Source organism: Filicampus tigris, chromosome 5, assembly GCF_054856515.1.
Source record: "Filicampus tigris isolate MCC_2025a chromosome 5, RoL_Ftig_1.0, whole genome shotgun sequence".
Classification (NCBI taxonomy): domain Eukaryota; kingdom Metazoa; phylum Chordata; class Actinopteri; order Syngnathiformes; family Syngnathidae; genus Filicampus; species Filicampus tigris.
In genome coordinates this window covers 10,982,646-11,004,316 of record NC_141221.1, presented here as the reverse complement: position 1 = coordinate 11,004,316, position 21,671 = coordinate 10,982,646, and the positions used below count along the sequence as shown (strand labels likewise).

General features: G+C 39.6%; 2 protein-coding genes across 2 annotated transcripts; both read left to right on the top strand.

The window, feature by feature from the left end:
- The first annotated feature begins 57 nt into the window (after positions 1–57).
- On the top strand, positions 58–5,516 carry c5h9orf85 (chromosome 5 C9orf85 homolog). The gene is made up of 4 exons (XM_086030847.1): positions 58–279; positions 399–505; positions 1,866–1,979; positions 3,888–5,516. Exons 1-4 carry the CDS (start codon positions 178–180, stop codon positions 4,102–4,104), a joined length of 540 nt encoding a protein of 179 aa, XP_085886973.1. The 5' UTR covers positions 58–177; the 3' UTR covers positions 4,105–5,516.
- Positions 5,517–9,568: 4,052 nt separating this feature from the next.
- gda (guanine deaminase) lies at positions 9,569–20,224 on the top strand. The gene is made up of 14 exons (XM_086030892.1): positions 9,569–9,999; positions 11,135–11,223; positions 11,356–11,527; positions 11,659–11,746; positions 15,648–15,753; positions 15,862–15,889; positions 16,137–16,244; positions 16,431–16,538; positions 16,609–16,706; positions 16,825–16,892; positions 17,115–17,261; positions 17,361–17,479; positions 19,338–19,365; positions 19,446–20,224. The coding sequence occupies exons 1-14, from the start codon at positions 9,604–9,606 to the stop codon at positions 19,508–19,510; spliced, it is 1,620 nt and encodes a 539-aa protein (XP_085887018.1). The 5' UTR covers positions 9,569–9,603; the 3' UTR covers positions 19,511–20,224.
- The last annotated feature ends 1,447 nt before the right edge of the window (positions 20,225–21,671 follow it).

The window sequence follows — 21,671 nt, the reverse complement described above, 5'->3', positions numbered from 1 at the left end:
CTAAAATAAAATACATAAAAAACACCCAAGAACACTTCAAGTGATGCGCCAGTGGGTGGTAACAAATCCGCCCAGTTACTGTGGCGAATCGAAACTACTTCCGGGTCAGATGTTTTGTAGCGTGTAGTTCGCTTGCCAGACTGCCAATGTGTGTTTAACTAGTAACAACTAACTACTATGAGTTCACAGAGGGGCAACGCGTCTCGTTCGAGAGGCCAAAAATATCAAAACACCACGGCCTTCAAAAACGACAAATACGGAGCGAGTGTACAAGTAAAGGTAAGACCTGTTCATAAGATCATCGAGGACGATTTGCATGGTACGAATCGTTTTTTTTTTAAAACTCTACAGCTTTGTGTAAAATGTAATCTGTTTTTAACATGTTTTTGTTAACGTAGAAGGCAAATTCCAAGATCCACGATGGACTTTGTCAACACTGCAAGGATGTTCTTGAGTGGAAAGTCAAGTACAGCAAATACAAATCTCTAACACAGCCCCGGAAATGGTAAGTATATAGTCTAAATCGGGGGTGGGCAATTCCAGTCCTCGAGGGCCAGTGCCCTGCCTTCTTTGCATCTCTCCCTGCTACAACACACCTGATTCAAATGATCATTTAATCAGCAAAGTCTGCAGAAGCTGGATAACGATCCCGATAGTGTTGTCCGGATACCAAACATTTGACTGAGATACTATACCTGCATAAAATACCTCGATACGGGTCCCATAACGGTACCTCAACAAAAATCTAAAAGCAGCAAAATTAAAACTGACAAAAGAACTTCAATTTTTTTTAAATGTTTTATTGATTCAATATATTAGGATATGCTTGATAAGAAAATAACATTTTAAACAGTGTTAACACTTGAGATAATTTGCACACGTGGGGGAGTAAGATGAATATATTACACTGTTTCTTTCTACACTTGATTATTTATATTTTATATTCTACGTGTACGTGTGACTGACTGGTGGTATGCCAGCACTGCAGACCTGAGTAAAGATGTGCATGTGAATTTTGGTAACGATTGGTCGTAGTTTTCTGACATTAACCGATATAATTAAAAAAAAATTTTTTTTAAATCCATTAACCGTTTTAGTAGTAGTCTATTACTAATGCAGTATAATATAATTAGAGAAAATACATGAAAAACACTATTAGGCAGAGATGTGCATTCCGTCCCAGGGGCGGAACGGTCCGTTTGTCCGTCCTGGACGTATGATCATTTTGTGGATGGACGGATGGAGGACAAGAAGTCTTTTAGCTCATTCTATCCCAATGACATATGTACATGTCATTTCACAGAGGGTGCTTAATGCTATCTTGTTTTAACAATTGTGGGGGGAAGGAATGTAAGGATGGAAGTGCTTTAAAAGGACGACGACGGACGGGGTCAGAGGACAATTATTTTTATGAATAAGGGCGGAAGGACAAGGATGGAAGGGTACCCAGGTCATGGACGGAGGACAGACTGGCAAAAAAGGTTGAAGTGCCCAGTTCTGATGTTAGACCAAAATTCTGGAACAATTTAGTGAAGGAGTATGTATGACTGTTACTGAGCGTACCTTCTCATGCCACTTGACTATGTATTCTTACACTGCCTCGCAAACTAGTATGAACACTGTTCGTAAATGTCACAACTACAGTACCTTTTTGTATGGCAAAACCTTGTAGGTCATAAAACAAACCAGATGAAAACCAGTAAATCCAGCAATCAATGAACGTGTCTTGTGCCGCGTGATAATGTATTCTTACATCGCGCACCGCTCGTAATCTCAAAATGACTCAGATCCAGGACCCCTCGCAATGCTAAATATATGTTTTTGTTATCGTTTTAATAGTATTTATGCATGTTTTCTTATTTCAGTGTCAAGTGTTCTCAGAAGACTGTGAAGGATGCTTATCATGTCATTTGTAAGCCCTGCTCTCTTCAGCTGGAAATATGCTGCAAGTGCGGGAAAAAGGAGGAAATTGTCATCCCGTAAGTACCCTCTGACTATTAAAAAATGCATAAAGCCTTATACATCATAGTTTGATCAAAATATTGTTTTCTGTCTAGAATTGAGGAAATAATGCATGTCTTAGTAGTGTACAACATCGTCAATAGACATTATCAACATTATGTTTTCGGATAAAATTTGTGCTATAGTTACATTTTAGGGGAGTTTCTTCCAACAGCAGGATTAAAATGTCCTAGTACTTGATAAGCAGTTTGTTTGAGAATGCTGCCACCCCCTGGGTACGAAGTGCCTCTTAACAGTTCCTTTGACTTGACAATAGAGGGAGTAAGGTAGCGCCAAAGCTCCTGTCACTAGATCACTGGAGTTAGACTCTAGTTCCAAGTGCCCAAATCATGACTTTAACAGATTTTTCTTCGTTTTTCTATTTTTGGTCCATTTCCATATACACTTCAAACACAAATTGCATTCAGATAACTGCACAGGGTAACGACATGTAAATAAATATAAATACAATATATAAGTAAATGAGAAATGAATGATTCAATTAAAATGTACTGCACATAAAATAAAACATACCTAAATAAGTCTAGTCTCACTGCCACCTGACAGACACTCAATCACAATTCAGTAAATGACTTTTTTTCCATTGGTCAACAGCAAATTTTAATCAGAATGGCTTATGTGTCTCTAAACAGATTTTTAGTGCTGATTTTAAAAATGTATATATGTTTTTTTTTCAAGCACATACGTTTTTTTTTAGATATTTTCATTTTTGGTTTTTAATCTTGACCTATAAAAACGTGTGCAATAGATTTTACCATGCATTGTAATTTATAGCAATAACGTCTCAGAGAAAAAATCCACCTGTTACTAAACCTAACCCTTAATTCATCAATATTACTAATCATATTAGTATATTCCATATTATATTGTAACAGGGTTCTAGATGGACCTTAGTAATAACATGGCATAGCTGAAGGATGTCATGTTTTTTCCCAGTTTATTTCCATACAAAATCAAAATAACATACATAACACTATAATAATCATACAACTTGCAAAAGACTGCTCTTCTCTTTAGCAAGTGCGGGCTCACACAGTGACAGAGAAACAGTGGATGGCCCCCTGTTTAACACCTAGGCCCCTCCCCTAAACCAATTAATTCTAAAAATAATTTTTCCTCATGAAAACCACATTTTCATTATCATCAATAATAATAATACTAGAAAATGCAATCATTCAACCAGTCATAGCTCTGCGCCCTTCGTCTGCTCAGAAACAATAAGAAAATAATTTTACTGCAAAACCATGACGTCCCTGTAATATCACACACCGGCGCCCCGCGCATGACGCTACAAAACCTGGAAGTAACAGCAGCACTCGGTTTGCCAGTGGAGAGTTGTGAATGGTAGGCGGATACTGGAGAAAAGTTTGCGGAACACGAGGACTATGGCGTGGCAGATGATATAACAGCGATCTAGTGTGCACACAAAACCACCGCGATGAGCAACAGAAAATGCGGAGATGGGGCAGCGGCCTCCCTGCAGCACCTGACGGGGCCACCCCGTCACGTATATTATTGTTACTTTATTATTAGGATTATTCTAAAAACCTGATATGCTGGAGAAACAACAAGGGCAATCAGCACAAAAAAAGTAATCTAGAAAAGTTCATCTCTGATTTAAAAAAAAATAAAAAAATTGTTGACCAGTGTTATTTTATTATTTTGATTATGAGTCAGAAATCACATTTTAGCATTATTTGCTGTGGGCGAAAAAGAAAATAAGGTAAGTGTGTAATTACGTTACACAGCCTAATATTCCGGTGGCACACTTGAAAAGTAACACAGTTTGGGAGCCCAAGCTCTATAAGTTACTTGTTGACATCCAAACAGTGATAATGATGATGATTTCTCTGCCACTATTACAGAGTTAACTCTCATCTGGACCAAAAAGAAGAGGACATGGGTAGCATAAAGAAAGTCAAAAAGGACTTGGAGAATTTGGACAGTGATGATGAGGAGGAGGAGGAGGACTTCAGTGATCTTGAGGACAAAGAAGATGAAGATAGTCAATCAGTACCAAAGATGACACGGAGCAATTCTCCTCCACTTCCAGATGTATCTCGAGTGAAAATCACAAAGTAAATGGACAATTGACTTATTAGACAGTGTTTATTTGCAAAGTATGATATCATAGTGGCAACATTCTGCTGGTTTATTGGTAAGGCAGATTTAACAAACATCTGTCCATTTATTGTCATCGTGAGGGTCACCGGTGAGCTGCAGCCTATCCCAGCAGATGTGGTCGAGAGCCGAGGCGCACCCTTGACTGGTCGCCAGTCAATCGCAGTGCACATATTGACAAATAACCATTCATACTCACATTTACACCGAAGGACAATTTAGAGTCTTAAATGAGGCTAACATGCATGCTTTTGGGATGTGTGAAGACCGAGTACCAGAAGAAAACGTCACTTCTGTCGACTGAAAATGACATCACAATACCTTGTTTCAACTAGTGGGCTTGCATGGAACATATTCTTGAAAAAAATATGTTTGGGTTGACTTCCCCTTTTATGTCCCCTTGTATCGTTGTGCCCTAATAATTCATCTAATTTGTGCAGCACTTTTCTTATTAATTAGAGCAGAAGTCTAGTCAAAAAAGAAATGTCTTTGCAATATGTTTTATGTGACCCCACTAGTCTAAACGTGGTATTCTGATTATTCAGAACACAGATGAGCTGTGATATTTGCGAGCTGATCCCATAGGCATCCTGCTGTCAATTTCAGTTGACAGCAGGTGGCAGTACAAGACAACATGACAGTACCAGAAGATAAAAACGGCTGTGTTTTTCTGCCTTATTCTTATTCTGCAAGCGCAACATATATCAGAATACCGTGTTTACATTAGTGGAGGCGCATAAAACACTGCTAAAAAACATTTTGACTTACGCTCTTGGATCTGGACACTAAAGTACTGTAGTTTCTTTGCTGCAGTGGTTTGTTTTCCTGCTTCCCTCAGCTCTGTCGGCCACCGTTTGTCCAATACCGCCCTCTGACACCGACTGAAATAGATGTCTCTCTACCCTTGGTCTCACATTGCAAAAATCACATGACAAAACCCAGAAAACAGATGTGCCATGACATTCGCAATGCAAGCCCACTTTTTCCATTGAAACAAATTTTGTAATGCTTTCTATGAGTTATGTGCATCAGATCATCAATAGTTTCCATTAGCAGGAGCTATAAATCGGAATATGGTCAAATGATTAAAGTGCAGTCTACTGTGTTCAAGTTGCTAGCAAGATTTGAAAGTAGCCTCACTTCCCCTCACATGCACGCGAGATGCAGATGTAGGTACAATGTGGACAGCAAGGCTGCTAAATTGGTGGCTTGGCCTAGTCCTGGTGGAAAGTTGCCAAACATGAAATGTTACTGGTTTGATGTTGGATTTTTACCATGCATTGTAATTGAAAGCTATGATGTTTCCAGAAAAAAAATCAAACTATTCCTGAACCTAACCCTTAATTAATAAATATTACAAAATATAATACTAATATTTCATATTATATTATGTCCACTGATAGTGTAGTGGTACACACGCCCGAGTTGTGTGCGGGCAGCGTGGGATCGATTCCCGCTCAGTGACAGTGTCTATGTGTGCCCTGCGACTGGCTGGCGACCAGTTCGGGGTGTAGTCTGCCTTCGCCCATTGACGGCTGGGATAGGCTCCAGCAACTCCCCGCAACCCTATATAGGATAAGCGGTTTGGAAGATGACATATTATATTATTGTATTATTAGTATTATTATAAAAATGGGATGTGCTAGAGAAAAATTGAGGGCATTACTTGCATTTGTGATTTAACAAAAAAAATGTAAAAATGTGTTGACCAGTATAATATTCTAATGTCAGGTCATGCAGACAGTTTTAACATTTAAGACAAAATTTGTGTGTGTGTGTGTTTTTTTTAAGAGTGCAAACTCAACCTTTAACAGAGATGGCAAATTCAGGTCCAGAAAGTAAAAACCTTGCCACAATTTGGCTTTAGCCACAGGTGCTTCTAATCAACTGAGGTCATTTTACTTACTGGTTGAGTAGAAGCACCTGTGGCTAAAGCCAAACTGTGGCAGGATTTTTACTGCCTAGACCCGGATTTCCCAATTTCACATCTCTGACCTTTAAAACCTGTATTGCAGTTCAAACATGCCCATCAAATGTTGACATCATTCTACTGCAGCTGGTTTGCACAACAAAGTGGTTCTCATTTTTCTTGCGTTTTTTTTGTGGTCGTTTGCGTTTTGGACATGTTCGCGTGCCGCAGATCCAGCGCTCTCAACCATTGATCATGTGGCGCTGATACAATTATCACAGGATTTCTACCCTTTCCTTCCTCAAGGGTGAATCATTGCACTCCCACAAGTCACACAAATAGCACTTGATATGTCCCTCACACACTCCTTTGCCCTTTACTACAATGACCATATGTTGACCTGCATCTAGGTTGTCCTAACCCAGGGGTCATCAACCCTTTTGAAACTCAGAGCTCCTTCTTTGGAGCTGATTAATGTAAAAGATGACAAATTTGATACACCCTTCTCAACTAATGCTCAAATGATCTTTAATTCTGTTATATTAAATATGTGAAGACACCGATCATGTTAATTTCTCACAATTTGATTAACTTTCACATCACTTTAACAAACACTGTATACTACTACAATGTGTGTTCAATGTTGCCCACTCGGCATCCATTGCAGCCTGATCATCCTGGAAGGGGGATTCCCCCATCTGTGGTCCCTTCTCAACGTTTCTCACTTTTTTAAAAAAGTTTTTCCTTGCCCTCCTGGGGGTTAAGATCAGGGTATGTCGTGTATACGATCTGGTGCATATGTGAAGCCCTTTGAGACTTTCCTGTGATTAAGGGCTATATAAATAAATTTGACTTGACAATTATGCCACAATGATTTATCAAGGTAGGGAACAGATTCATATTAATATGCAACAATTTATTTCCATGTCGATGACCCCTGTTCTACCCAGTGCTAATATTTGAGCTAGTTGTACTAAACATTGGCTAAATTACATAACTTGTCAGTCATCCACTCACAAATTTCACTTGTGTGCACGTTTTCCCCCTCAACACCATCACCTGATATCCCTGTTTCCATCTTTGCACTTGATATCAAAATAACAGTCTAGCTTTAAAGTAGCACACTAAAAGTCACAGTATGAAACAAATATTGCAGCACGATTTACCTATTACTATGCAGTACAGTCAACGTGAATGAAAAAGTTTTGAAATTATTTATTTTGGTCTAATTTATCACAAAAAAATGGCATTTGAACAGGGAATGTAAACTTTTTAGAACCACTATATATTTTTTCCTTTTTAATGAGGCCCCATTATTCCTCAAATTCATGAATAAAATAAATTTAATAGTGAAGCTGCTCTATATAATTTCATATACTTTATTGTGGATAAGGAAAGTATCAAATCAAAGGAACCTCAATATTTAAGTCTTTCAAATGAGTGAAATATTATGGTGAACACATTGCACCACACCAAAAAGGAAGTGCTGGGAGCAACCACTTCATAGCCTGAAGTAACCTCTTCATATGAGTGAGATCACAGGCTGATCCAACATCAATTTCCTCAAGACATTGTGATGTAATGTGGCTCAGCGGTTCATGTTGTACATGCAGTAGAAAGTAGTGTGACATTATGATGACAGTATACATCACATATTATTTTACAGTTAAAGCAGCACTGGGCTGCAAATCGACCTTAATAAAAACAATGTCACAACTCTTTCGATGAATTATTGACTTACAAGTAGTTGAATGTGACTTTGGTCATGCTCGGGGGGGGCGGCTGTATCGTTTTTAATCGCACTAAGCAACATTGAGGAGGATGGAAGCAACCCTAGCACACAAAAAAATACAAATGTCCTGAATTACTTTATGGCATACTCACTTCCTCCTTTCGCTATAAGGAACTCGAACGTCTACACGCTATTACTGGTGTCATGGCAGAAGCCCCAAAACAAAAAAAACACCAAAACAAAAGTATTGCTTGAACAAAGTTAGTTTCATTATTATTCATCCTCATTGCTATTCATCTTTCACACAGTCACTGGAAATAGAAATGCAATTCAGTCCAACTGGCAGGCCAGCGAGAGCTCAGGATTTCACGACGCAACGCGCTGGTGTGCATGGGTGAATGTGGTTGACTTGTCAAATTACTACCGCTTTTGTCCCCATGGCGCCGCCATAATCAACAAAAACTGACACGAGACAGTGTTGCTTTAAGACTCATTCAACTCTTGTAGACCTACATGGGACTTCTCTGATTTCCTCGCACATTCCAAATATTTAGGCTTACATGACAGGCCAGGACTTTTAGTTAAGTTGTTAGCATTTATTACCCCCAAGCCAGTCATGGATGTTGGAGTGGGTTCGATCCCCAAGTGGGATGAACGTCGCGGGTGATGTGAGTAATAAAGATAATGATATATCATATAATAGAATGATAAATAATACAAATGTTTGTGTGTTGCTTATTTTTCTTATTTATTATGTATACATATCCAATATTTCATAAGGCCCACATTCTGCAGTATGCTCTATTGTCGCCGTTTTTTAGTTGTTTTTTTGTTTTTTTTTGCTCCTGCTGTATACTCTTGATAGCTGTAGCCTAAAACTTCTGCTTCTCCATTTTGTAGGTTTCTATCAAGATGATGGGGAGGAAAAAATTGCATTGTGTGAAACAAAATGCCTAAAGAATCTAGTTGTAGTCTTGTAAATAGTGGTGACCCTGCAAAATTCACAGTCTTTGCAAAATGCCAGTTTGAGAATAGGCTGGGACTAATAACTCTGTAACTTGTCCTTAAATGTGAGCGGGTGTGAGATCATCTTCCGAGGCTCTTTTCGAAAGCTTATCTTTTCAAAGTCTTCAGATGCAAAGTTAGCATAAAATATCCTCTTATTCCAGGCTGACGACGGAGACTCTGTTCAAATTTTAACCATTAAAGGGACACTTGGACACTTATATAATATGTTAGCATGTAAAAATGACATCAGTAATAAAGTGCCCCCCCCCCCCGCCCCCCCAAAAGACTCTGTCGTGATTTATTCAAACAAATAAACTTGTAAAGAGCGTCTATAAAACTAATACCGAACTAATAATTACTATAACAAATGTACCTGTTACAAGACAAAACTAATGAACAAACAATTGTGAAGAGGCCATTGAGACCAGTGTTCATTGCCTGAGCAACAATAATAGACACATTGCCCCATTAATAGTCACTCTGGCGTATTATTATTTTCGTTAATAGTGATGTATTGGGTCTCGTTACATTGTGCAAAGTCCACTGATAGTGTAGTGGTACACACGCCTGAGTTGTGTGCGGGCAGCGTGGGATCGATTCCCGCTCAGTGACAGTGTCTATGTGTGCCCTGCGACTGGCTGGCGACCAGTTCGGGGTGTAGTCTGCCTTCGCCCATTGACGGCTGGGATAGGCTCCAGCAATTCCCCGCGACCCTGTATAGGATAAGCGGTTTGGAAGATGACATGACATGACATTGTGCAAATGTACCTAATATTATGTCTTGCAGCAATCTCAGTCCCGCCCTTCCTTAATGTTTGGTCCGAGTTCAAACTGGACAAAGAGGAGATATTATACAATTGTTGAAAATACAGTACGGAGCAAATGTCCACGTCGACACACCCAGCTGCTCCACGCTCTCCTATTGGCTGAGCATTTCCTCCTAGGTCAGGTGCGTCCCCTTCTCCGCTCTTCCCTCCTCCGCCTCCACCCGCGTCGCCGCTTTGTCAAGGAGACACACGACGCAAAGCCGCAGTCCGCTGCAGGTGAAAGCGCGGTTGTGTGTCACTGCTCTGAAGTCGTGATGGCGAATCCGGACGGAGCCTCTGCGAGGAAGCGCGTCTTCGGGGGGACCTTGATCCATGCCACCCGGGAAGAAGCAGTCAAGGTCCTGCAAGATGCACTAGTCGGAGTTCATGCCAACGGAAAGGTATTTTTTGTAGTAGGAGTACAGTATTAGGTTAACTGAAATTGTCCTTTTGTGTGAGTGAATGGTTGTTTGCTCTGCGGATGGATTATTATTATAGTAGTTGTCGTCGTAGTTTTATTAGTATTATTTCATTTATTTTTATTAATAGTTTAGTATATCAAGTAGGATTTTGAGTATTATTAGTTTTACACTCGACATGAATATTAGTCATTGCAGTTTATTATATTAGCAGTAGTATTTGATTTCTTTGTAGTACTTTTTAGGATTATATATTTTGGGGCATGCATCTCTCCAATATAAGACGATTCGATATGAATCTCAGGATGCTTTCCTAATATTTGTAATAATAGGTTTTACTATTTGTATTTTTATTATTCTGTGTTCATTGTCGTTTATTTTCCATGAACTATGTTATTTGGTTTCAGTATTGTAGTTTATTTTATTATATTACTAGTTTTAGTATTGTACACATTATTTGTTTTAGTAGTATATGTAATATTTTGTACTAAAATTCTGACATTTTGTGCACAATTACTTTTTTATTTTTTTTAGTGTTATAGTTGTATTGTTTAAAAAAATGTATTGTAAATGTATTAATGTGAGTCCGCTGATAGTGTAGTGGTACACACGCCTGAGTTGTGTGCGGGCAGCGTGGGATCGATTCCCGCTCAGTGACAGTGTCTATGTGTGCCCTGCGACTGGCTGGCGACCAGTTCGGGGTGTAGTCTGCCTTCGCCCATTGACGGCTGGGATAGGCTCCAGCAACTCCCCGCGACCCTATATAGGATAAGCGGTTTGGAAGATGACATGACATGACATGTATTAATGTGTTCTTATTATTCTAATAGTTGTCTTGTATTGGTATTTTTTAATTATATTTATTATTTATAATATTAATTAAAATATTGTCATTCTATTAGTTGTTTGTTATTATTATTATTATTATTATTATTATTACTGTTATATTAGTATTAGTAGTATGACTATGATGATGATGGGCGAGTAACTTCTAATGTTCACTCAACTGCGTTTATCATCCATGTTGTTATCAATGCATGAGAATTGTTTTTAGATCATGTGTGGAAGCCTTTTTGTTTGACTTATGCCAATTAAAAAAGGTCCATTCTACCATCAGATTGCCTTTATTGGAGAAGGCAAAGATCTGCAACGACTCTCGAAAGAACATGCATTCAGTCCATCATCAGTAATTCACCTAGAAAAACAGTAAGTGTACAAATACAAATGCCTACGTATTACTTCATAGACTTCAAAACAGCACAAGTGATGCAATTGTCCAACTAAAATGACTGTGGACACAGGGTGTACAAATAATATACACTGCACTGTGTGTTGTAGTGAATTCTTCATGCCTGGAATGGTGGACACCCACATCCACGCCCCCCAATACAGCTACGCTGGCACGGCCCTGGACATGTCCCTGCTTGACTGGCTCAACAAATACACATTTCCGGTGGAATCACGCTTTAAAGACAAAAGTTTTGCACGGGAGGTCTACACTCAAGTTGTGGTGAGTGCCTCGAGATGTGTGATAACTATATAAAAGTACCTAAAACCTATTTTTTTAGAAATGTGCGTACTGTCCGCTGGTTAACAAAACAGACCATCTTAATCCTTTAATTGAATCCATGTCATTCACAGAGAAGAACTCTGAGAAATGGAACAACCACCGCTTGTTACTTCGCTACAATACATACTGACTCCTCTCTCTTGCTGGGTCACATTGCAGGTACCTTTGCCCACTCTTTTGTTCTCGATAATATTTGCATTAGATATGCATATGAGCAAATGGCCATATACATCCTGTCATAAAAAGCCTCAAAAAAGCTCACAATATAAAACACTTATTTTATCATCGTATCCTAACGTTTTATAAATTTAGTCCAAGGGGTCCATGGTTTATGAGGGTCATAATATTTTAAAGGCAGTTAATAAAGGCGGCTCCATGGTATTGCAGAAGAGAACAGTGGTCTTGCTTTTTGAAAGAACCCAGCACAACACGTCAGTTGGTACTTGACCCGGTTAGGGACGATTACAGGGACGGACGAAAACCCACTTCCGTCCATGCTTAGTCTGTCCTTTTTAAAAAAACGTTATGTCCTCCGTCCGTCCGTCCACAAAATGGGCGTCCATCCAGGATGGAATGCCCAACTCTGGTGTTTAGTGGTTGTTTTCAGAGGTGGGCATTCCATCAGTCCGTCACTAATGGACACTTATTTTGCTGACAATTGCTGAATGACGGGACACCTTTTAAAGATGGCAGACTGACAAATGACGGAAGTGGTTTACACATCAGTGTAATCGTCACTAACCGCGTCTGTTAGTAACGATCTGTTAGTCTGGGTGTTGTCATTAAAACAGGCAAAAGTCCAGATTTTGGGGTAAAGCAGGGTGACAAACTAGCTGCATAAAACACTTTTGGATATGTATAATTTAATAACGCCATTATTTTTCATATTTTCATAACATCAATACTTTTTCAAGGAAAATCCTTTTTTGACTCAACTTACAACTTTTGAGGTAATATTAGATGAAAATATTAGAACCATCTGATATTATCCAACAGTACAGTTCTCCACACCCACAATAAGATGCATTCTGTTAAAGCATTACCTTGAAACAGCATAAAAATGATCCTACCTACTAAACAACAAACAGAAGTCGTGAAGACACCAAAGGTGCTTGAAAATATTGTACCTTTTTTCTGAAACATTGATAAAAAAATAACTAATTCAATTGAGTAATTTCAGACAGGCTATTAATACATTATAAAAATATCATTAGTTAACAACTTCATATAGGATACTCTTGACCTGGATCAAAACTGACACGGAAAATCCGATGTGCGCATGGAAAATGACATACCATTCTTTCTTTGTGGAAATGAAAAAAAAAATCAGTACGGAAAGATTAAAATTAAGATTGTACAGTGCCTCATGACATTTGAAAGAAGGTCAAGGAGTCCAACTAAACGGGAATGTTTGAATACACCACTTCAAATACAAGTGCTGGCAGGACCTCAACAACAAGTTGATCAGAGGGTTAAAAAAATAATTCTTTACATACCATATCTAGCTCTGGCGTTACCTGGTGGACAACAAATTAGTCTAGAGCTCCCCTAGTTTTGTTGAGTCTCCCGTTTGTCTCCACCACTGAAAGCATGTATGTTTGAGGTCAGTCAATCCACCATGGACTATGGAGAAAGTACGCCGGCACACAGTGCAGTGCACTTGATGGGTATTTTCTCTCACTTTTTCGAACCATGTGTTTTCTGCTTTCGATTCCTCTGTATTTTTGCAATCGTTTTTGCGGAGAAGTAGTGCTTCTGCCGGTCGCATTGCTCCTCGAAGATGTGTCACCGCCATTCACGCTGCTTTGTTTGTCTTTCCGCTATCGAGTTTGGCAAGCAACATTACCTCGACCAATAAGATAAGCGGATTCGGTATCGTCATACTCGTGTATGAATATGCTGTCACCTCATTTTTCATAGAACGAGAGGTCCTAGGACCATTACCGTAAGTTGTCATATAAAGGCAACTGTTGTTCACTAATTCCATCGACATTTTACAGACTATTTTTGACACTCACGATATTTACAACTCAATACAGGACGCGTACTTATATTTCTAAATACGGGACGGTTCCGTTTTTCACGGTACGGTGGGAAACCCTACTGACGGACTGTCAGATTTCAGAAGGATTAACTGACAGACTGACGAATGACGGACAGGTACCCTGGTCACTGACGGACGACCGAAGCACGGACCAGCAAAATGTAGTAATGCCCACCTCTGGTTATGACATCCCATTGTGTGTGACATATACTAGCGTCATTCTCATTTCAGCTGCTGAACAAACCTCCTATCAGCTGATGCCTGATCCTCTTCCTCTTTGTAATGTCTCTCATAAAAGCTTTATACCTTGCCCTTATCACACATTGTGCTTGAGGTGCGTACATGCATACAGTATAGGACGTAATAATTACAGTGAATAAAACACAGGCATTGGCAGCTTTATGGTCATTCACCCTACTTAAGGTCGATGAATCCTCACCTTTGTCTCTCTTGATTACACTGACCGCTGTATAACGTGTATTTTGGGGGAGGGGGCATGGGGGAGGTGTTGTCTGTAAAACAGGCCAAATTCCAGATATTGTGGTAAGGCAGGGTGAAAAACATGCTGCATAAAACACTTTCGTATATGTATAATCACCAAAATATTAGAACCAGCTGATATTATGCAACAGTACTGTTCTACGTACCCACAATAATGTGAACCATTACCTTGAAACAGCATAAAAATGATCCGACCTAGTGAAGAACAAACAAGTCGTGAAGACATCACAGGTGGTTGAAAATATTTTCCCTTTTTTTTCTGAACCGTTGATTTAAAAGTAATTACATTTAGTAGTAGTTAATAGTAGGCTATTAACACATTTTGAAAAGATAATTTGTTAATAATTTGATATGGACCATTTTTATGAGGATACTCAGACCAAAACTGACCTGGAAAATACGCTGTGTGCATGGAAAATGACATACCTTTGATTTCTGTGGAATTGAAAAATAAAACAGTAAACAAAGATTCAAATTAAGATCGTACTGTCCCTCATGACCTGAAAGAAGTTCAAGGAGTCCAATTAAACTGGAATGTTTGAATACATCACTTCAAGTACAAGTGCTAGCAGGACCAAAACAACACGTTAAAAAACTTCCAGATCTCAATTGAAGCATCTTTATTAATACTTGGCTCACTGATAACAAAACATTCGCCAAAAGTGTGTCTGTCTCTGCACGCCCCGAAAATATTGCAATTCATCAGAATGAGCCACATGTACTTGCCACTTTTGGAAAAGAAGGGAGAGGTGTGGTTGTTTTGCTGCATTGCAGTGATTGCCTACAACTCCAATATTTTAGCCAGCAGTTTTCAGTCACAGTCCACGCCTGTTAAATGTAGTTATAGGAAGCAATTTCATGTGTCAGGCAAAGTACGGCTCAAGTACCACGCTAACGCGCCTTGGGGGGGGTTGGGCTATTGCGACTTGATGAGTGGCAGCAGGTGTCTGGACAGACGCTCAGGGCTTGTGTTATGTCATCTGCTGCAGACGTGTGAGTGAAAAAAAATAACCCGAAGGCTCTATGAATGTGCAAAACGTGCACTCCGTGCGGCTCACTGACTCACATATCAGGTCGAATGGTAGCCTCCCCATCCAAACCTTGTTCAACGTTTTGCACGTCTTCGATATCATGAATCAAAAACACCATTTGTAGTTGTCCAAACAAACTGTAAAAGCTCTAAAAACGGTCGCGTTACTATCGTGGGGGGTTGTTTGTGGAATTTAAAGAAAAACAGTAGCAGTTTTTCCAAAATAACTACATTATATAAACAATGTATATTTTCTTTGATTGATTGTTTTTACCATGTTTAATGAGTTAAAGCAAAAAAAAAAAACAAATTCACAGCGGCCCTTTCATCTTTCTACATTTCTGTATGCGGCCGTTCAAGGAAAATGTTTGAACACCCCTGGGATAAGGCTTTAAATGAAGGCTTAATCAATCGTATTGCCGGACAGCAAAAGTTATAATGCATGCAACGGTGTGGGATTCAGACTGTGCTGTTTCTTCTTATAGACAACTTGGGACAGCGAGCCTTGGTGGGTAAGGTGTGTATGGACAGGAACAATGCTGTGAAAAATTACAAAGAGACCATTCAAGAGTCCCTGGAGGAAACCCGTCGGTGTGTATACAACTTTTAATTTTACGCATCAGCGTGGTATGATGTATGAATTTGTTTACGGGCAAATATATACAATTCAAAATATATAAAATGTTTTTCTCCTTTAAGGTTCATTGCTGAGCTCCTGGAGAAGAAGGTGAGGGTCTGTACAAGCAGAAATGTTCAGAAAAATGCAAATTCTAGGTTTCTTATAGCATCAATCTCAATCTCAACCTCAAACTGTCCGCAATCATTGTTCCATGGCAGAGTATGAACCCTCGTGAATGTGATAGTTCATCAAACAGTCTTTCATACCTTCAATTGATTCTCTTGTCAAACGAGTGGTCTATTTGCATCAACTTCAAACTGACGACAGTTTGACGCTTTTGTCTCTTCGCGGTCAGTATGCTCTGGTGAAGCCCGTGATAACACCTCGCTTTGTCCTGTCGTGCTCGGGAGCCTTGCTGGGACAACTGGGACAGCTGGCTAAGAATAACAACCTGCATATTCAGGTGAGCTTACCGTGGCAACCACACCCGGTGATGACCCCTGGGAACCGTTGCCAGAGAGATTGTTGAAGTCACGTTTAGTTTTAGTCGTACACGCAAATTGTTTTAAATTGCTGAGCTGAAAGAGTCAAACGGAAGTGTTACAAACAACAACGATTTTAGGTTTATGATTTCTGCATTCATTCTCAGAGTCATATCAGTGAAAATGTTGAGGAGGTGAAGATTGTGAAAGAGCTGTTCCCTGATTATGATTCCTACACAGATGTCTACCACAAACATAATCTGCTTACCAACAAGGTGAGATCGATTTGCCGTTGGTCTAAAAAAAAGGTTTGTAGGCACTCGGTTCATTTTGTTGTCTTCACAGACGGTAATGGCACATGGCTGCCATCTGAGTGATGAAGAGTTGGCATTGTTTCGTGAAACAGGAGCCTCGTTGTCTCACTGTCCAAACTCCAACATCTCGTAAGTGTGACTGATTCCTTTGAAACGCCTTTTGCTTACATAAGACGACAACAAACAAATGAATTAGTGTTGCAACAGATTTGTGTGTCACCTTCTGAATGATGATTCATCTACTCAGGTTGTGCAGCGGACTCCTGAATGTTCGTAATGTCCTGAACCACAAAGTGAAACTTGGCCTTGGAACAGGTGAGAACAGAATTACGATACCACCTTTGAGCCCAATTAGTGAAGTGAAACTTTCTGGGTTTCTTTCTTTTTGAGTCTTTGCATGATCTTGGGCATCTGGCGGTCAACAAAATACCAACAAGCCAACTAAAAACGATCAGATTTGAATCCCTTTTCTCTTGGAAAAGTTTTTGTCCGTGCCTGCTCTTGATCGTGTGATCTTTTTGATACGTCCTGCGTCAGACGTGGCTGGCGGCTACTCAGCCTCGATGCTGGATGCTGTGAGGAGAGCTTTGGACACGTCCAAAATACTTACCGTACAGGACCCGGAACTTGAGACGCTCACCTTTGAGGAGGTGTTCAGGTTGGCTACACTTGGAGGCAGCCAAGGTACAATACAAAGCTGCATTTTATTTGCCATGTGGAGGAGTTCATCTTGACGTGTGAAGGGAGTGGTGTTATTTTTATGAATATGTCTTTTGTGTCTAGCTTTGTCTTTGGATGACCAAATAGGAAACTTTGAAGTGGGCAAAGACTTTGACGCATTGAGGGTGAATGTAGCGGTTCCAGATGGGCCCATTGATTTCATCCAGCATGAGGAACCAAAGGTAATGTATGTTTGAAAGTGAAATACTGACTGACACTGTGTTCACACTTTGGTTTGGTCAAGAATGAACTCTGGTGCAGTTGCTAATAGTGAGGTTTTTTTCTAGTGAGAACATCATCATCAAAACCCTTCGTCGCACTTGTACTCATCAAACAAACGGGCTATAAAGCGAGACTTTTTCCCCCCTCATTACTCCAGCAGTTTACCAACAATGCAGTTTATTTGCAAATCTTCCCAATCCCTGGAGTGTCACATTCTGGTCTATAATTAGCTTCACTTGAATCCACCAAAATCGTATTTAATGTTCAGGATTTTTTAGATGACGATCCATGTTGTTGTTTTAACTGTTTCAATTTTTAAAAATCCTCTCCACACAAATTGAAACATTTGGATTGGTATTCAGATCTGCTCTGCTGAAACATCGAGATTAATATAGTAAACAAAAGCTAACGAAATAACTAAAACAAAATTTGAAAAAAAAAATTTGTTAAAGAAAATTGAAACGATAATCCTTTAAAAAAACGATAACTAACTGAAACTATATTTTGTTCATAAAACTAATTATGATAGTAGCAAAAATGTCATTTTCTGCTTTTTCAATAAATTTCATTGTTTTTCAGAGCTTTTGGCGTTCATTTTAAATGTATTTATTTTGGTATTACTGCTTGGCCGTATAGAATAAAGAAGGTGAAGCTGTCGTTTGGGAATTGTAATTTACTTTACTTTACACAATATTGAGTGACTATTTTCTTTTTCATCTTGCACTCCAGAAATCTCTCTCTTTCTCACTCTCTCTCTCTCTCTCTCTCTTTCTCTCTCTCTCACAACTAAAGCTAATTCTGAAGCTAACAAACTAAATTAAAATGAGGCATTTTCAGAAAAAAACAACTAATAAAACCAAACAAAGATGTTTTAAAAACGAATTAAAATTAACTAAAAAAAGAAACAAGTCAAATCTAAATCGTAACTAACGATAATGAAAAATCCAGTGCTATTCTGCAAACACGATGTAAAGCATGGTGCAGCCTTCCAGTTGAAGGCCATCAACCAGCCCATTAGGCAATCGAGTGTTGGTCTTGTCTTGTATTTGTGACATCCATCCATTATCCTAACGGCTTATCCCCCTGAGGGATGTGCTGGAGCCTATCCCAGCTGTCTTCGGGCAGTAGACGGGGTACACCCTGAATTGGTTGCCAGCTAATCGCAGGTATTTGTGTATTATGCAACCCAGTGGTTGCCAACCTTTTTTTCTTCCACGGACCGGTTCATACAAGTCTATACCTTTAACTATTCCCTGTTTGGGGGGGGGGTGGCTGGGGGGGGGAGAAACTTTCCAAATACGTCTGTTTATTTTATTCATTTGCTAGCTTGTGCATTTAATATTAGCGTTACGCGACGGAGACGACTTGACATGCGTTACGAGTCAAATCAAAAATGTAACGGGGAGAATCCGGTCACTTTTCAAATCAAAATGTTTTTCAGCCTCGGATAATAAATAAACCGGAAGTACTGTATTTTTTCTTTCATTTCTTTCATCTGTGCGGCCCACCGCGGCCTGGTCCAAAGTGGCCTGCGGCCCGGTGGTTGGGGACACCTGATGAAGAGGCTTATGTGCGAAAAATATTAAGCATTTTTTTCTTTTTATTTCTCTAGAAGGCGTGGTTTGTACACCAATATGATCAATAGATTAAGTGGACATATAATTGTTTAAATCTTTGAACCAAGACCAAACACATGATTCCAAACACTGTTTTGTTCCATACTAGGACTGAACAAATGTGAACACAGACTTAAGCTGTTTTGTGGTCAAACAAAAAGATCCAGTAAATCTAACTGATTTATCATCATTTTACTTTCAGATTATTCTGGAAAAGTTTTTGAATTTGGGTGAGTGACCAGTTGCGATTCCTTTGTGTATCACATGACATCCACACCCTCAACATGATAGCTTTGTTCTTGTTGCGCAGGTGACGATAGGAACATAGTGGAGGTTTATGTGGCTGGAAGGAAAGTGGTACCATCCTCTGAGTAGCTCCTCCACTAAACTTCACATCGCTTACATTGAATTGCTTTGAAATGTTGCTTGTCCTCTAATGAATTATAATCGAAATGAGTCTCATTCAGTCTGCCATTCAATTATTTGCAGTGGCCAACATTGTCTATTCATTTGCAAGTGAAATTTATAGAACTGCATGGACCACTTTGGCAAATAAAGACTTTGCAATTTATCAGCGACTGTATATTTAACTGCAAGCCAGCATTGCCATAAGCAACATAAACTCATCTTGACTGCCCACAGTGTATTTTATCCTTCTACATCATGTATATTTTCTGCTGTATGCTGTAAATTAGCTCACAGTATGGCTCCCAAGAAAGTGAAATGTGCAAGTGTTTGTGCTAATAAAAAACATGGAAAGTCTGTGTGCCGTTTGCAGGCCCGTTGCCGAGAAACGGTGTGTCGGGGGGAGCGTGAGAACAACAACAAGGCACTCTCGGCCATGTCATTTAATACAATATGGGTGTGTGCATGTGACTTTTAGCTTAATTACCACTCAATTTTTTTTTCATGTTTTGGATACTTGTACAGCCTGAAATATGGCATAAAATCTGTACAACTGTACACTTTCTCATGTGCTTTAAATGCCACAGTTCTTTGGTTTCAAATTGCAAAGGCACATGATTTTTTGAGAAAAATATTTTTGAATGTCCCTGAGTTGTTGCAATAAAAATCAGAGATGTTTCACCATCAGAGACTTGAACACTTTTGGAAAACTTACATTCAAAACATTTTCTTTGGTCAAAAAAAAGCATTTTGCCCTGCTACAGGTGTACACAAATGAGACACCTGTGCCCATAGCTCGTCTGTAAGGACTTAGTATTGAAGCCTGTTACAGACAAAAATAAATTGCAACTAGGTCTTAGAGAGATCTGTAATTGGCTGAAAACCATTCCATGGTGTAGCCCATATCCAGACTGGAGTTCTAGAAGGCTCTGGATGTTGTGGGGCTGTGTTGGCTGAAATGCCTTTTGCAACATTACATTGACACATTGAAGGATGGTGCCTCTGGATTGGCATACCAGGGAAGTGGTCCCCCATTTTAAGAAAGGGGGTCAGAGGGTGTATTCCAACTACAGGGGGAACATATGCCTCTGCCTACCCAGTAAGTTCTACTCAGGGGTGCTGGAGAGGAGAATTCATCGGGAAAGCGAATCTCATATTCAGGCAGTGCGGGTTTCATCCTGACTGTGGAACAGCGCACCAACTTAGCAGGGTTCTCGAGGATGCATGGGATATCACCCAACAATTGTACCAGTACTTGTGGTTTGTGGACTTGGCGTAAGCGTTTGACCACCACGGTAATTTCTGTTGGGGGAGTGTGCTTTGGGAGTATGTTGTACCTGCTCCTAATTTTAATGGACAGAATTTCTAGTTGCAGCAGATGCGTTGAGGGAGTCTGGTTTGGAGCATGAAACTTGATGTATAGACATAATACGGTAACACCTCTGCATTACTAAAATGTTTTTAAAAAAATACTGGTTGTTGTCCGTCCTGGTGAATGGTCCTTTTCACATAAAGAAAATACTTGACTACCTTATCTTGGTTGTCAGCTGTGTTTCTAGTTAATGTTCAACCAGAATGCTATGACAACGAGGTAAACCCCAAGCTCCAAGTAGGAGATTTCACGGCAGTCCCAAGTGCAATGTAACTGTACAAGCCTGTTGGGGAGATTTGGGGTGGAGTGGAAGTGGCGGGTCGTTAGAAGTTGAATCAGTTTGTCAGGTTCAGCTATTTTATGTGGCGAAACAAATGTGTTCAGCTGACTATCTGGCATTTTCATTTTTAACATCCGTGGATTCTTTTTCTCTTCCTCTCTTCCTTGAAAACAGTTGACGATAATGCCAGGATTGTTTGAGATCAAATGGTGTAAAAACTAGTTGGGACAACATTTGGAGCAGCAGATGTCCTGTAATTGTGATCTAGTTCTCGCTGGTGTGTGCAACAAAAAGTATAGACTTTGGACAGATAATAGAGGGTTATGAGGTGGGGTATAAAGCAGACATGAAGACAGACGTGATACTGACCGTGATGCTTCAGTGCTACTACAGAGAGCAAGGGCAACAAAGTCATTAACTATATCAACAGTCACACGAGGTGGCGCTGCATACAATAGTGTGAAGAATCGCCATCAATC

Bases quoted from the DNA above. Each gene is read 5' to 3' on its own strand.
- c5h9orf85 (XM_086030847.1), top strand. From the start codon at position 178: ATGAGTTCACAGAGGGGCAACGCGTCTCGTTCGAGAGGCCAAAAATAT. The intron at 280-398 runs GTAAGACCTGTT...TTGTTAACGTAG, and splicing joins GAGCGAGTGTACAAGTAAAG to AAGGCAAATTCCAAGATCCA. The intron at 506-1,865 runs GTAAGTATATAG...TTCTTATTTCAG, and splicing joins CTAACACAGCCCCGGAAATG to TGTCAAGTGTTCTCAGAAGA.
- gda (XM_086030892.1), top strand. From the start codon at position 9,604: ATGTTTGGTCCGAGTTCAAACTGGACAAAGAGGAGATATTATACAATT. The intron at 15,890-16,136 runs GTGAGGGTCTGT...CTTCGCGGTCAG, and splicing joins CTGAGCTCCTGGAGAAGAAG to TATGCTCTGGTGAAGCCCGT. The intron at 16,245-16,430 runs GTGAGCTTACCG...ATTCATTCTCAG, and splicing joins ATAACAACCTGCATATTCAG to AGTCATATCAGTGAAAATGT.